This window comes from Helicoverpa armigera, chromosome 8 (assembly GCF_030705265.1).
Source record: "Helicoverpa armigera isolate CAAS_96S chromosome 8, ASM3070526v1, whole genome shotgun sequence".
Taxonomy (NCBI): domain Eukaryota; kingdom Metazoa; phylum Arthropoda; class Insecta; order Lepidoptera; family Noctuidae; genus Helicoverpa; species Helicoverpa armigera.
The window spans coordinates 1,346,362-1,363,227 of NC_087127.1; the positions used below are offsets into that span (position 1 = coordinate 1,346,362).

General features: G+C 35.8%; 1 protein-coding gene across 1 annotated transcript; it reads left to right on the top strand.

Moving 5' to 3' along the window:
• The first annotated feature begins 360 nt into the window (after positions 1-360).
• On the top strand, positions 361-16,265 carry LOC110382789 (uncharacterized). The gene is made up of 11 exons (XM_064035885.1): positions 361-549; positions 1,706-1,835; positions 5,309-5,413; positions 6,024-6,251; positions 6,914-7,008; positions 7,184-7,415; positions 7,631-8,811; positions 9,058-9,241; positions 9,565-9,782; positions 10,139-12,026; positions 13,997-16,265. Exons 1-10 carry the CDS (start codon positions 542-544, stop codon positions 10,305-10,307), a joined length of 2,550 nt encoding a protein of 849 aa, XP_063891955.1. The 5' UTR covers positions 361-541; the 3' UTR covers positions 10,308-12,026; positions 13,997-16,265.
• The last annotated feature ends 601 nt before the right edge of the window (positions 16,266-16,866 follow it).

The window sequence follows — 16,866 nt, forward strand, 5'->3', positions numbered from 1 at the left end:
CATAAAACATTTTATGAAGAGAAGTACCTACGTACAGTCAAATAGTCTTTTTTGCTCCCGCCACAAGTCCACAATCTGAGTCGCAATCAGAACAGCTAACGCCATCTCGTATCAATTCGATAAACTAAACAAATTCAGTGTTACCAAACATGCAATATCGCATATAGCGACTAGCCAAGTAAAAAAAAAAAAACATGCAATAAGTAAACGCATTTTACACCATTCGCTTATTAGTAATTTGTGCTTTTTTATGATCATTTAATCATTTCCTGATCGTGCAAACCGAAAGAAAAATAGCTTTATGATATGCCATGAAAATCTCCACATATTTTCAAACGCGGCAACATTCTATAAAAAAAACACAAGTGTCAAACGAGATATCGCCGTGAGTGGACGGCTATGTAATTTTTAATTAAAATTATGAAAATATAAACGAAACATCAATCAATTTGCATTTTAAATTAACAATCTGGTTGAACACCATTGATATGGTTTGAAAAACAATTTTTATCAGTGGAGTGGAGCAAGACAAACGTGCAAAATGGCTAAGTAAGTAAAGATTGAAATCTATTTAGATTCTAAGTGGATTATTGGATAGTAATTCAATACAAAATTGTCGTCTCCGAGATGTTGCGGTTGATTAGCCACGTCTGATGAAATCTCCGGTTACTGATGTGTTTAGTTTATCACAATAATATTATGAAACGGTACTTACGTCTATTTTCCATGTTTGATGTTTTTCTCGGCTGCTTAGCTCGATAGAAGGTGTCGTAATGATATTTCAGGCCAAGGAATTAGAAAATTATATTGACAATCCATTTATTGTAATATTAAAGTATCTATAAGTATTTTATACTCATTATTTGCATTTTATTATAATATTTTAGTTTTAAGTAGCATGATATGTATATTTTTCTCGAACAACTAAATAAATCTAATAATTCAGTGTATTTGATTAAATTGACTACATCAATGAAACAGTGCCTACCACTTTAAATTATTAAAATTGTATAGAATTAATTATACTATTATTTCTACTAATGGCATTAAAAAAATACATATTCTTTGTAGTAATGTAGAGAACTCAAGAAGTGCATTAAGACATTTGCATACTTATAGTTCTTAGAATACTCAATTTAAATGTGATTGAAAGATAAGCTTTTAATATGTCGAGGCATTCAAATTAATATATAAAACTATTGGCCTTTACATATAATAGTGATGAATTAAGCTTGTCTCTGATAGTGATCAAAGAGTATTTATATCTCTCTCTCTGATCAGTTCACTCCAACAATGTTGATCGACAAGATGTGTTACAAAAACTTAAGTGATATTTTGAAAATTATTCTCACTAAAATAATAGAGTACTTTACAAAACATATTTCTAATGAGTGTCCCACTTTTATTCAAAGGTAAACATCATCATCATCATCTTCTACATTTTGCTAGCTGACTCATGTATTTTCTTCTTTTTTTACAGTATTTTCCCAAATGTTTTTTACAGAATGCCAGAGCGCAGACATACACAAGACTCAATTGATTTTCTATTGTTTTGTAATTAGCGGCATACAAGCAGTTTAATATCTTACAATTTTGTCTTTTATTCTATGTAAAATTAATACAATATCATAGGCCTATTTATGTCTTGAAAAGCAATTTAGACAGTGCCATGGAAATATTCTAGAAAATATTTATTTGTCCACAGGGAAATGATGATAGTGTTTGTGTATGACACACTATGCTGTACATCAGAGGAAGATGATCCCATCAATGCGGTGCTTTACTTCCATCCAGGATGGGTGTCCGACACACAGCGACATGCCCTCGCTGGACAGGTTTGTGACAAACATTTATTTACCACCGAATTTTAACCGAACTCTGCCCACTGGATTATATCTATGAGCATATGACATATAAACCTACCTGTGTGATTCAGGCTTGAAAATTTCTAGATGCTAAGATGATCCAGTACCTCAGTATATCTGCACAATAAACTATGCTTGCTGGATGTTTTGGTAAATCTTTTCCAAACTTGTAGAACCTAAGATGCCTGATGACTAGTTTTATTACTTGATAACATGCTACCCAGGTAAATTGGTTGATAGGATTGTTTAGTTTGCAGTATTATATCATTCATCAATTTATCAGTACATGACGCCAATATAGTTGAGGAAAAGGCTAGGCCAATTATAAACTGTAGTAGTATAAAATAGTACACAAGAGGGCCAATAGACAGCTTAATTCTATCCTTGACATTATAATTGGATTATTTGAAGTCAGACGCTAGACACAATAAATAACAAACACTACGTATTTATATTTTGCAAATGACTCATTTGATAAGATAGCCAGCTCAAAACATATAAATATTTAATGTTTTATTTGTAGGTGTGTAGCTGTAGAGGTATTTTATTATATTGTATTGTGTACTAGCTCTTTTCCCGCGGTTTCACTCACGTCCCGTAGGAACAACTGCCTGTTCCCGAATAAAACATACTCGGGATAATGTAGCTACCAAACAGTGATATTTTTAAACTAGGTTCAGGAACCAAAAAACAGGATTTTCCTATAGATGTAATAATCTAACTTTTTAGTAGATATATTGGAGATAAGATTAAAAGCTTACTCATGTAAAATGTTCTATAAGAGACCTAAATGTATTACTATTAATTGAATGATCTCTATCGTTTATTTATGTCCAACTAACTTTGCAAATATTCCATCCATTAAACAAAGAATCATATTAAAATTCAAATGAGAAATACCAGCTTTTACCAAGCTGTACTAATATAATAAAGAAGGATCATGTTTTTGTTTGTTTGTTGGCACCCTAAAGACTCCGAAACTACTCGCCGATTTGAAAAATTCTTTCACTGTTGGAAAGCTACACTCTTCCCGAGTACCGTGGCTACATTTTATCTCGGTACGGGAAGTAGTTCCCACGGAACACAAGTACAACCACGAGAAAACAGCTACCTAGTAGTTGATAGGTACAAATATTTAGTAGTTCTTTGCGAAGGACGGCAAGTAAAGCCGGCTTATGTCTAGCTAGCCATATTCGCTCTTCATCCGTAGAAATCCGACACGAAATTGGCTTACGAATCTAAGTTATTTACTCACGTGTAATCCTACGCCAAGGATGTCAAACAACGAGGGCAGAATTCGCAAATGGTTTGGGAAATAAATCGCGAAAATCACGTAAATATTTATTTAGATACCTAGTACCATTTGACGTTGAGGTTTCAGAAGTTTTCGACAATAATGTACCTACCTAAAACCTTCTCCAAAGTCTGACAAAAACGTTGCTGAAATCCGCATGAAATTCTGTGCAGCCAAACGTGAGATAATCGCGCACTAAACATACAAAGAAACAATCCAGGTCCCTTTTTTTAAGTCGGTTAAAAATCTTTTAAAATGGTTTGTTCTCATTCTGTCTGATATCAACTTAGGCATATTAGTGTTCTACTATACTCCGTGAATGTGGAGTAGACATTAGATCTGTGAATATTTAAAGCTACCACTAAGCAGATTACTGCTCATGAAGGCTTTAACTAAACCCGAGCTTAGGGTTGCATAATTTAAAGCGCATATTTCTACTCGGTAACATCCAAAATACGCTAAAAGAAGATTCTACTGAGAATTTTGGAATATCAATAGGAGCGTTGAATCTTGTGTCATGTAGGGTTTTTTAGACGTAGGTTCTCAATTCGTAAGTATGTATTTTTCTGCACGAATTGCCAAAGTTCTATATTTCTACGCAACAACTTACTTATATGGTCTGTGATGATTTTTATATTTTTGGTGATGGAGATCTTAAGATTAGTCCTTTGACTTTTTCAGACTTGTTTGCACCTTCGGATTTGATCATAACAAGCCATCAATATATTTATTCTTTGCTATTCGTCCAGTTAATCTCGGCAGGTTTAAACACAGCCGGTTTTTTGCTAGTTTTAGACAGCACAACACGACTGATGTCATTGAACTATTCTATCCGTAAACATCTTACCGTTGCACCCACGCTTAAATTAATTACCTGTCTGTCTAGGCTCCTATTTTAATATCTGAATTCCCTCCCTCACTATTCACTCCCTAAATTGCTAATTAGCTTGTCTCATTAACAAACCAGATCTCAGAACCAGCATACCCTGATACGCCATCTTATATTAATCGCTCCTAATGCGATTAGAAAGTTCCTGATGCAATAAACTCTTTGCGGAATTCAACCTGCTCAATATTACGAAACTTGTTTTGTCTATAAAATATGTAAGCACCTTACATCGTTTAACCTATGGACGGCTTCGCATAATTTTTAGAATTTTCTACGCAGTTTTTGATGGCAAAGCACGCAAAAGTGTGATGGTCTTTCTAAATTAATGTTATGTAAATTATCTAGAAATCTCTTTGCGGTCTTTGAATGTGGATGTTCATAGAAATAATAAATCAAGATTTTTAGGTAGGCACAATAGTAGAATTAAGGTTTGAACAATTGGGTAAATATGGGTTTTGTTACATCTTCTTATATATAAAAATGAATTGCTGTTCGTTAGTCTCACTAAAACTCGAGAATGGCTGGACCGATTTGGTTAATTTTGGTTTTAAAATGTTTGTAGAGTTCCAGGGAAGGTTTAAACGATACGAAGTTCGCGGGATCAGCTAGTATTTCATATAAGTCTGTCTATAAATAGTAAGGTGCCTGAAACTCTGCCTTATCCTTTCGAAAAGCAGGCTTTATATGAAACTTATACTTTTTGTATATAAAAATAATGTCATCCACTTTTTAGCCTAATGCGAATAAAGAAGATATTTTTATAACGCGGAATACACGTGTTATCTTTCTAAATGCCAATTTATTGATCCGCTTGAAATAGGTAAGGTCAAACGGACGAGCTTATTTATAGATTTGTCAACCTCTCTTCAGATAGAGGAAAAACAGGAAAATTATCACGATATACTTTTTTACCTACGCTTTATGTCCAGTTCTAGTTGTTAATGTCCATTAAGAAATTAAGAACACTAGTTTGAGGCATTTTCTAGAATAGCCATTAAATTAAAATGAGTTAAAAACCTCATAAAGTTCAAGGCTTTCAGTGTTTACGCCAAAAAGTATACCTAATGTTTCTATCTTTATAAGTCTTTTAAGGAATTTTCAGAGGTTCCGTACCTATAAAGTCACAAAAAATCATGTCGTGTGGGAATATCTAATTTATATGAAATTGATTCTGTAGCCGATTGGAGATAGATTATCAAGTAACTGACTCAAATGAAAAACTTTCCCTACTTATTTCTTTAAAATGAGTCTGTTCTCTAGGTGGTAGGTGCAGCACATTGCATCAAGACGCTATTCTCGCAGCCGGTAGCCATCACGCTGCAGAGCGGCAAGTTTATCATCAGGGAGTACGGCAGATACATACTCGTAAGTATAAATTCATGTTGAACCATATTACCTAAGTACCTTTAAGTACCCAGCGGAGCCCAGCAGGGCCAAGGTCTGCCGGGGGTGCGGGATTGTTCGAAAATGTTATCGCGGCCCTGGTACATAAAAGGCCTACGACGGAACACCACGGTGTTTAGTCAGCAAGAGTCTGATACTCCATCAACGCTGCCAACCCACATCGGGAGGGGTCATTTGATGATTTTTGACGTCGGTAAAAAAAAGTACCTTTAAGTACTCAATAGCCGAAAAATCTTGTACCTCTTTTGATATACAATAGGTTTTATGATTGAATATCCTGTCGCATAACCAACCGTTCTACCAACCAAACGTACCGGTTCATTTTGTTAGAAATAAGTGATCGTGTATTAAGCATAGTTTTGAGCCACTAGATTAGCTAACTTAACTGAATATCAAGTAGAACTTACCATCTTCGCTGTAGATTAATCATCTTGAAATATTAACTAATTTTCTTTCAGACTTAAGTAGGTACTAATTGTTATTATAAATCATTTCTTTAATGTAGGTACCTATACTTACTGTTCTTCTAAAGTCTGTCCATTTCTTTACAATTCATTCATCTTCTCTCCAGGCAATAGGCAGTGACCGAAACATCCCCGACTGGGTGTTAAAAAACCGCGCCAACCTGCTGACCTCCATGATAAAAGTCTACCACGGTGACCTGCAAGTCCTCGCCAGTCAGATGGAAGATCAGAAGCGATTGTCAGAGAAACTGTACCAAGTCTTTGAGACTTATTTACCGGTGCTGCAGTATGGCTGTCATATATTTCAAAGGGTGCCTATGTTGACGCTGCCGAAGGTAAGGTTTTGACATTTTTTAAAAAAATAATCCGGTTTAGTGAAACATTTAATTAGTGAATTATCATATGTACAGGTATGTTAACTTGATATCTCATTAATATTTATATTGGTACTAAATTCTACAACTATTCTATCCGGCGAGCGAGACCACTGATTTATCAAAAATAGTAAATCTTTTGTTTTTTTAATTATCATAAAAATATAGGTAGGTACCTGTTATGCCTTAAATCATGAGATTTCTATCAATTCTCTTGCCAGAATACAGGCAGAAAATACCTATTACGACTTAAATCTTAATCAGAAACTCAATAGTAATTCTTGATTCGTCGTATATTTGCAAGACATCCTTACCCTCCTTCGTAGAGATAGTATGCCTGTCTATTTGAACACCGCTTATCGCGAGTAAATATTAACTGTAGCTGAAGTGCGCGCCACTGCCCCGGCGCGACGGGAGGAAAACATGCAATACATAAACAAATATGAGTAGATACTAGACAAGGGATTTATTGCACATACTTAGGTACTTCTACTTACGGAAGAAAGCAACCCTTTTAAAAAAGAATTTAAAAACATAAACTCTAAAGTTGTCTTTCTGGAAGTAGACCTAGTCTGTTCAGCAAGTATGAGTCTTTTTAAATATGCTAATTTTGTTTTTTCCAGAGTGCTACATCTGTTTATATGGAATCCATGCAAATACTGGAACACTGTAGGAAAAGCAAGGGCGTGCTGGGCGGCGTTATACTTTACAATAATAAGTAAGTTATAACAAAAACTGTATCTAAAATACTAACAAGGTTAATTTTAGTGCCGTTTATCAGTCCGCAATAAATATAACGCAAAAAAAAATTATAAGCATAAAGAATCCTGTTTTTGATATCACACAAAAAACTTGTGCTTCTAAGTATCATTATGTATCTTATATGTTTTCAGAATAATCTCGACGCAACTGCCTCCAGGCCTGACATCCTACCTGACCGTAGTAGACCCCTACAGGATAAAGTCTCCAGCCGAGACCTTGGACACAGAGACACCCTTGCCTCTTGGTGCTCAACTACTGGTGGTCTACGTCGGGAAGAAACTGTACGACAGCTTGAAGAAGCAGGTGGAAAAGATCCAGGAGTTCCACAGCAATGGGGAGGAAATGATTGCTAGGTTTAAAAAGGTGGGTAGATGGTTTTATTCAAGGTCTAACACTCGCAGTACATTAGTAGTATACAATACAACTACAGGTAATTTTCCTTATCATTGACTTATTTTTATTTATGGTTGTATATAGATAATGGTGCGCCGCGCACTTAACGTATCAATATCGAGGACAAAAACTATGGATAATCTTTATTGATACATATTTTAGTAGTTTCACGTTTCATTCCACAGAATCAAGAAGCGGAACGTGAAAAACAACGAGAGTTCCCCCAAACTGGAATGAAGAGAGACAAGTCTCTACTCTTCACCGCCGTCCCCGAGGAAGATCACACCATGATATCTCCCCCAAGCCGGGAGGAACGAAACCCCGACATTGAGAGGAAACCCCCAACTATGCCGGACGTAGTCCCCTTCACAAATAAACCAAGACAACGACCAACGAAGCTTTCTCTCAGCTTCAAAAACCAAAAATCTCTAGACGAAGAACTACAAGAAAATGACAAAGTCTTTACAGGACAAACTAGTGTTTGTTCCACGCCCATGGTCGAATATAAGCGACTGCACGGCAATATTCTCTCCATCTGCCAAATACCAGAAAGCCAACAGGATAACGACAAAACAGATTTAGAACCAGACGTACTCAAAAATATAGAAGATACCAACAGAATTAATCTTGAAAACGAGAAACGGGACAACAAAATGGTTTTGGACATCAACTGTATTGCCGACCATTATATCAATAAGCCTGAACCGATAAGAAAGCTGGCCAGTGTCACAGATCTACAGGAAACTATTAAAAAGTTATCGAACCGCGCGACTTCCAAATTCAAATTGAAACGGTCGAAAGTCTCCCTGAATGATGATACTCCGTCCCCCGAACATACTCCTAAGAACCCTAGCACTATGACCATAAACGATCCTCTTTTCCCAGTGTTCAGAAACGACGGTGTTGCCATATCAGAGTCCCTTTTCAACCAGTACTTAGAACAGCACTATTCGAAAATGAAACAGGATTCCAACGACAATATGTTTACATTCAACATGAAGTTATGTGAACAGGAGAAGTTCGAAGATTTCGATTCGGAACTCAACCGGTCTCCTCAAAGGACTCCTAAGCATATAGCTAAAGATTCGTCAAAGACGTTGCCAACGGATCAGTCTAGGAGGAAATCTTTATCTTTACCTTTGAAGTCCCTAAACGAGAGTACAGACTCCCAGATTAGTTCTGAGACTGAGGCTACGAATTTTAAGAAGAAATTGACTGGAGTACAACTGACGCCTTTGATGGAGAAACTGAGTCATTTGGCGTTTTCTGACAAGTCTAGTGGGTATAGTAGTCGGGTGATGACGCCGTTGGAACTGCGAGAGTTTTTGACGCCGGCTGCTGAGAGACAAATCACTTTTACTGATAGGTGGGTGTAAAGTTTTACTCAATGGTATTGTTTATCAGCATCAGGTGTTCCGCTAGAAGTATTTCAAGAGTTATTCTAATAAATAGTACTTGCCAAAAACGGGCCACACGGCCGTACTTATGCTCGCAATTACTTTATTGACATTCGTGAAAATTGATTAGATTTATTAGAAAATGAAATTGGACGTTTCTAATAACTTATTTTTGATACATTTTTATTCATAAGTAAAAATTTTACATTTTCCAGACCAAAAGCGCAGCGGCAAGACTCCGAAAGCGACGACGATTCGGACGCGGATCTAGAGATACTACCGGAGTACAGCAAGCACGCAGTCAAGTGTGCGCTGTTCGTTAGCGGCCTGCATAACATGGCGCTGTTGGCGCTTATCGATACTGAGGCTGCTAATAATGTCGATACTATCAATACTTTGGTAAGTGGATAACGGAGGAGGGCTATATTTTTTCAATCGATTCTATTAGGATTAAATGCAATATCAATATCAATTAGTTAAGTTTCGGCTATCCAACAGAAATAGCAGGAAATTTAAAATAAAATACATTTTTTTTCTTTTACCTAAGTTCACAGATAGATGAGGTGTGATCTTATTATTTCCGATAATAATATACCCAAAAGTAATTTTGAATGTATTTGTTTAACTTTCTCGCTTGTGCATAACTTCCATAATCACTTTTAGGAACCGCGTACCCAAATCCATGTAACTGTCAAACCATAACTTGTTAACTATTTTTCCAGTGGGAAACCTCCCTAAACGCGCTAGGCCCTATAGAACAAAAATGCATGGAGCCGTTAGCAGCCGTAGGCGACGCGACGGACTACAGCTACCTGACGCTGGACCCCGACTGGGGCACGGTGCGCAAGGGCGGGCCTTGGGCCGCGCTCGACATCGCCACCATGGGCCTCATACACAACGAGTTCGCTGACGACCCTGAGATGTCAGAGTTTATATTGAGGTCAGTATTTTGTATAACAAAACTTCTGAGAATGGGTACACAAATTGCATATAGGACAACTTTTGCGACAACTGGCAAATAGCTGTATATTTCAGTTAGACTGTGTACAACTACTTATTTATAAACAGATACACTCGAAGTTTCCAGTTGTGGTGATCGTCAACAGATTTCCAGTTGCTGTAAAACAATCGCTAAGTTATTTTCAACTGGCAACTACTACAGCACTCGGCCGTAGAAATGTATATGAAGGTCATCAGTGGAATGTGAAGCTCTCGAAGTAGCTCATACAATTTATGTACGATATTCATACTTACTATGTTCTACGCGGCTTTCACACACCATTTTCTATTATCCAGGAGTGACGAGAGCGTAGTAGTAGGCTCAGCATGCGGCGGAGCTCAGGTATACTACCAGGAGCGCGGGTCCCGCGTGGCGGGCCCGCCGCTGCCCTCCGACGCGCTCGCCGCCGCACCACTGCGGGCGCGGCGCCGGCTGCACCGGGACCACGCCACGCTGCTACTATAAGGACTTACGAAGCTTGGACTACCTAATACAGGTAGGTATCCATCGTAAACACGGCTGAAGATTTTGGAAAGCCATAAAAATCAGTATGGTTAGATAGATATTCTACAGAATGGACTGTTTTTTGGTGGGAAATCGTCAAATGACCACCCTCTGAGGGAAAGTCACACAAGATTATTACTAACTGAAACCCACCATGTTTCTTCGGGAGCCCTCTATGAGCTAGGGCCGCGGTAACTTTAAAACAATCCCGCAGAAAGAAAGGACACTTCCCTTCTATCTTTCTAGGGAATTGATGGGATTGTTATGACAAACTGAGAAGTAGTAAGGCCATGTTCCCACTGCGCCGGACCGGCAGATCTGCCGAAAACCGGACACCGGACAGAGTGTTCACATTACATCGGATTACGGGAAGAAATTCAGACAGTGCTTCAGTTGAATTTGGACCTGCGCTTAAAATGGACGACGAAATTGTTGTGTTGTGGTGGTATCTTAATAGAAGGCAAAATCAAAGAAAACATTGGGTACACCCTATTTTACGGGAAGATTATTTTTCACTTGGAACACTTGAAACACTAATGGGTAAACTTAGAAGAGACGAATGAAAGTTCTTCAATTATTTTCGAATGACAGCAACCACTTTTGATGATTTACTGGGACGACTAGACATAAGAGTACGAGATACAAGTTTCAAAGAATGTATTTGCCCAGAACAAATGTTTGGCCCGGTCGTTCTGCCGGCAATTCGTAGTGACAAAACTCTCGGTAAAAATGCCGGGCCCGGCAAAAATGCCGGACCCTTGATAATGTGAATAGCTTCATATAAATTGTACAGCCACTAGCCCTTCCGGCAGATTTACCGGAGCGGCTGATCTGCCGGTCCGGCGTAGTGGGAACCTGGCCTAAGGGGTAAATTAAGTCGTTGGATAAATAAGTGTTGTAAACAGGTATAGTGAAGAATTTGTATGAGTTTTATAGAATTGATGTTGTGTACAGATAATACTCAATGAAAACTGAAACGCAATTTTAGTACATTCCAGTAATTGAGAACGTATTTGTGTAGGAAAGTCAGGAACATTGTATGATAACCAGGAAGAAACTACTAACTAAGAACGTTACTTACAGAAGGATAGATTATCTACTCTGTTATTTAACGATAATTTAATCTATTTGTAGCCATTTAGAGTTCTCCAAACAATATCACATATCTTATCCCGTTATATTTAAGAAGCTATCAATTTATGTACCTACACAGTACCAAATAATGTACCCTGTACCAAATACCATTTGTTGAAACTATCAAGTCAGTTTTATCTTTGTTATACTTACCTACTTATTTTATTATTTGAAATCCATATGAATCGAAGTTATTTTTGTATTAGCACCTAAGTTAATAAGTACATTATTTTGTGATATCTTGATATTGTTTTGTATCACAACGTTAGAATTTATTTTCATAATCTAGTACTCATCTAGAAAATATAATTTATTATAATTTTTTACATGAAATGAAAACTATACATTGCATTTTCATAATCGATGGAATTCAAATTAGAATGTTACCCGCGTAAAGTGCTTGTAAATATTGCCAAATTGTTGTCTAAACGTAAGAGTAATTAGTTTTATGGGTGTCACTGGTGTCTGTATTATGAAGTATTTGTTGTAGGTTTATACAAGAACGCTTATTTTCATGAAGATACATAACAGTGCAGCTTTGCTAAGGTGTCCATTTCGACCGCGCGGCCACCTCATAATTTTTGATGAAACTTTGCCAGGAATTAGTAGTAATTTGTTACTTTTCACTCCTCTTTTCCTGAATTTGTTACAAAAAAAACCAAGCCGCTATGACAAAGAACAGTTGGCCGCTAGAACCGCCACTTGCCGTAGTCATCGCCCGTGATTACTCAGAAACTATACAATGCAGATAGACGAATGATACATCAAAAGAAAGGTCTTAATTTGTTAAATTTGTTACAAAAATAAAAACGGTCAAAACGTAGATATACAAAAAGTTATGCTATGTTAAGTTTTCAGGTTATGAGTAGGTAAGTAGGTATATCACCGTAGGCACCAAATTAATAGAGGCTAATGTGTATAGAAAATTAGTCTTTAATTTGTTACAGCGAAAAAAGACAAAAAAATACTAGAAAGCAGGTTCAATAATATGTTAGAGTCGATTTTAGTTGGCCGCGCGGACGGCAATGTGCCTAAAATACAATTTCGTTTTTCTTGTTATTAAAAGTAGGTTTTAGCTTAATTAAAGTACTAGTCGATGGGTAACGTAACCTAGTTTGAATAAATATAGCGAATTTAACTGCAGCATTCGTATTTTAGGAGATATTTACAAAAACACAGTGGTATGAAACTGTATGAGAGTAGGGTGTCCATGCATTTTCACATATTCGAAATTTTCGTTATTCACGTCTTATTTTTTTAGGGAGAGTGCATACTTTATAAAAATCAAAGTCACAAATAGATTAAAATTTCTTTATTCACAATCAACACAAAGGCAAACAAATCAATTGTTTGCCTTTGTGTTAACACAATGTGTTAAAAATGTGACACAGAGTTGAAAGGTGAACTTAAGCTAGGCGAGATCATAACATTTGATTAAACGGAGCTGCAGACTCAGTTTTACTCACTGAATTGCCGATTACTCTTAGCATTAAGGATAATTATTATTTCTTAGTTGGTACTATAGAATTTATACCAGGCACAAAAATAGGCCACTATAAATGTCATTTTTTAAATAACAATAAATATTTTTGTTACGACGACAATTCTTTTAAAATTGAAATAAGTACCTCTAAGAAAATATGTGACACAGAATTTATAAATATTATGTTAGTTTATGAAGATTTTATATTTATCTGGTTGTCTTTTATTACTTGATTTGTTTGCCTTTGTGTTGATTGTAAATAAAGAAATTTTAATCTATTTGTGACTTTGATTTTTATAAAGTATGCACTCTCCCTAAAAAAATAAGACGTGAATAACGAAAATTTCGAATATGTGAAAATGCATGGACACCCTACTCTCATACAGTTTCATACCACTGTGTTTTTGTAAATAACTCCTAAAATACGAATGCTGCAGTTAAATTCGCTATATTTATTCAAACTAGGTTACGTTACCCATCGACTAGTACTTTAAGTAAGCTAAAACCTACTTTTAATAACAAGAAAAACGAAATTGTATTTTAGGCACATTGCCGTCCGCGCGGCCAACTAAAATCGACTCTAACATATTATTGAACCTGCTTTCTAGTATTTTTTTGTCTTTTTTCGCTGTAACAAATTAAAGACTAATTTTCTATACACATTAGCCTCTATTAATTTGGTGCCTACGGTGATATACTTACCTACTCATAACCTGAAAACTTAACATAGCATAACTTTTTGTATATCTACGTTTTGACCTTTTTTATTTTTGTAACAAATTTAACAAATTAAGACCTTTCTTTTGATGTATCATTCGTCTATCTGCATTGTATAGTTTCTGAGTAATCACGGGCGATGACTACGGCAAGTGGCGGTTCTAGCGGCCAACTGTTCTTTGTCATAGCGGCTTGGTTTTTTTTGTAACAAATTCAGGAAAAGAGGAGTGAAAAGTAACAAATTACTACTAATTCCTGGCAAAGTTTCATCAAAAATTATGAGGTGGCCGCGCGGTCGAAATGGACACTTGCTAAGTCCCGTTTGCACTAATATCTATGACCGATTGAACCGAGATTTCTCTACAGAAATTGGGAAAGTTGTTACACTAGTAGAAATAGTGAAATGAATTATTAGATATTGCTAGATTTTCTTTCAAAAGTACATTGCAATATTCCGATAATATGAGTAGAAAGATCAACTTAATTGCTTTTACGGGTTTAGAAATAACCTCTAGGGTTATTTAGGTCCATCTATAAAAATATACCTTCCTAGCTAATAATTCTAGCAGTAGTTTATATCTGCATCGTAGACTTAATTATTTCGAGCTCATTCTATTCTTGCCACTAGAAATAAGTTTGGCCAACTCTAGTTTAGTGTTGCTATAGAGAAAGGTGTTGCCAAATTGATATTTATTTTCATAGACAGCTGAAAATCTAGTCCTTCCAGATAACTTGTAGTGTTGACTTTTTTAAAACAGCTTGTAAGCTGTAGAGGAATCCTTTGTAATGTGACGGTCCGTTAGAATTTTGTGGTAGACATTTATTTGGAAGTCCCCATATGGTCATAAATTAGCGGTACCAAATCTGACATACCATTGAATTGAATTGTTTGATGATTTTTCTTTTCAAGAGTATTATTCATTCAGTTGGGGATCGCCGCATTTACCTAACGAGGTGCTTATTGATTTATTAGCTCATTTTGAGCTCAAACACAGTTTGCTGAATTCTAACGGACTGTTAATAAATCATTCAAGTAGAGAAAGGCTGTTGCAGCTGTACTTATATTTTCTATACGTTTTCTAACTGATCCATTTAGCGTCTATTTCCAGCTTAGCTCTAAGTATATATTGTTGTAATGTTGCTTGCCAAGTACCTAAAGTGTACTCTTATTTTAACAGTATTATATTTATGCATTCCAGATGTTTGAAGCAACTGTTATGATTTGAAGCCGCAATATTGAAAATAGATTTCCCTTTTTTATTACTTTATACAAACCACACCACTTTTTCTAAACCTACTTTATGTAGATATAGTAAGTTCAACTCAGTCGTGCGCGCGGCCTTTTGTGTGGGTAATCCTTGTACATATACAGTGACTTTGTGTGCGTGACAAGAGGTACAGTCAGGTACAAATACAGTTATTTCGGGGTTGTATACAGGTGTTTAAGAAAAATAGTTATAACGTAATTTAGTGTTAATCTTTTTATAATGATTCTGAATCGCCACTTGAAAAATCAAATGATGAATTTTTGGATTCGCTACTTTCCAAGGTGAATTATAAATTCTGACTCCATGTCAAAATGTCTATAGTATTCTTCTTTATTCTTTTGTACATGTCGACAAATATTACCCCACATCCCTTAATCAATTTGATTTAAACGTTCATTTATGAGTTTCATTATTTCCGTCTTATTTTGGTCGACATTATGCGAAGCAATATAATTTTTTAAAATTCCCCACACATTTTGTTTACATTATTATACACGATTACGTTTTTTTTTTTTTACATTCTTAGTCCACACTTTTATTTATTGTCCGCGTACCCCGAGCTAGAAAATATGTAAGGAGTATTTAATTCATCTTAGATATTTCACGTCATTTATTTCTTAGACACTGTCAATGTCAATTTGAAAAGACGTATGAGAAAATAATGAAAAACTGTAAAATGTTATAATAAAAAGCTTTGAATGTTTCATTTTTTGAAACGCTACCTGACTCCTTTGAAACATTTTCTCCGTGAAGAACTAGACATTTTCGTAAACGACTGTACCCATAACAAAAAGCGATGAGAACACGTCATGCTCGGACGACGTCACTGTCACACGAATGAAAGTTGTATATTTACAAGCCGACGCACACATAGGGCCGCGCGCAAATCTGAGTTGAACTATCTATACCTATTTGCCAAGTTAGTAAGTCTGACTCATATCAAGACCATTGATCTTGATTTAATTGGTTGCACTAAGTTTAGAAACTGTTTTATGCATATCTTGAACGATCCCATTCCAAGTAATAAGCGGCTTCAAATCAGAATTGCAATATTTGATCACATTCCACGTCCCGTAGCTTTAAGTAACACAATTCCGCCATTATTGAAATCGCGTCCAATGCAAAATGCTAAACAAAAGATCATACGTTGCCATGTATTGTTTTTTAATGTTATTTGTATATTTTACGAGTATTTAAGTTTATTAGCGGTTAGCGTAGTCGCCATGGTGAGTGCCAATACGACACAATATGTGGTATATTTATAATAATTATACATAAATAATTGTTAAGAATTTTAATAAAAATCTGATAGTGAGAGTTTTGTTAATATTATTTTACTAATATAGTACCCATACTAATCTAAATCTACTTTGCATAAAAACTGTATCGCTTGGTTTGCGATATACTAACAGGTTATAAGCACTTGGCAATCTTAACTCCATAATTGATTAGTTTGAAATGCTGCAGAACTGACTGTCATGTCTTAGTGATCATGATCAGATTACACCATAATATTTATAACATTGTAAATGACAACATGTAGATTTTCAAAAAGATCCTTACGTATATATTGTTTACTTCTAGAAAGTGAATTGCAAAATCTAAATAAAATACAGTTTTTATGCAACAACTTACTATATAAAACTAACTAAATGCCACCAAATTACATACATATTTATAAAGATTAAACTAAAACTATAAAGATAATAAAAGCAAGGTTTACAAGGCATTCACTGTCTGTCGGTATGTCAATAAATGACGCTGTTTTGGGGCCAAGGAATACACAACTGGTGATTTACTGGAGAAGATTCGATAGAAAGATACAATTTGGTTGGGTGGGTTGAAATATTAGAATTATTTCAACCCACCCAACAGATTATTTGTTATAACGATTTTCCCTTTCACCATTCCTTCTAAT

What these genes read in the sequence shown, in the direction of transcription:
- LOC110382789 (XM_064035885.1), top strand. An exon ending in GTTATACTTTACAATAATAA is followed by an intron (nt 7,009 to 7,183) that starts GTAAGTTATAAC and finishes ATATGTTTTCAG; the next exon opens with AATAATCTCGACGCAACTGC. An exon ending in CAAATCACTTTTACTGATAG is followed by an intron (nt 8,812 to 9,057) that starts GTGGGTGTAAAG and finishes TACATTTTCCAG; the next exon opens with ACCAAAAGCGCAGCGGCAAG.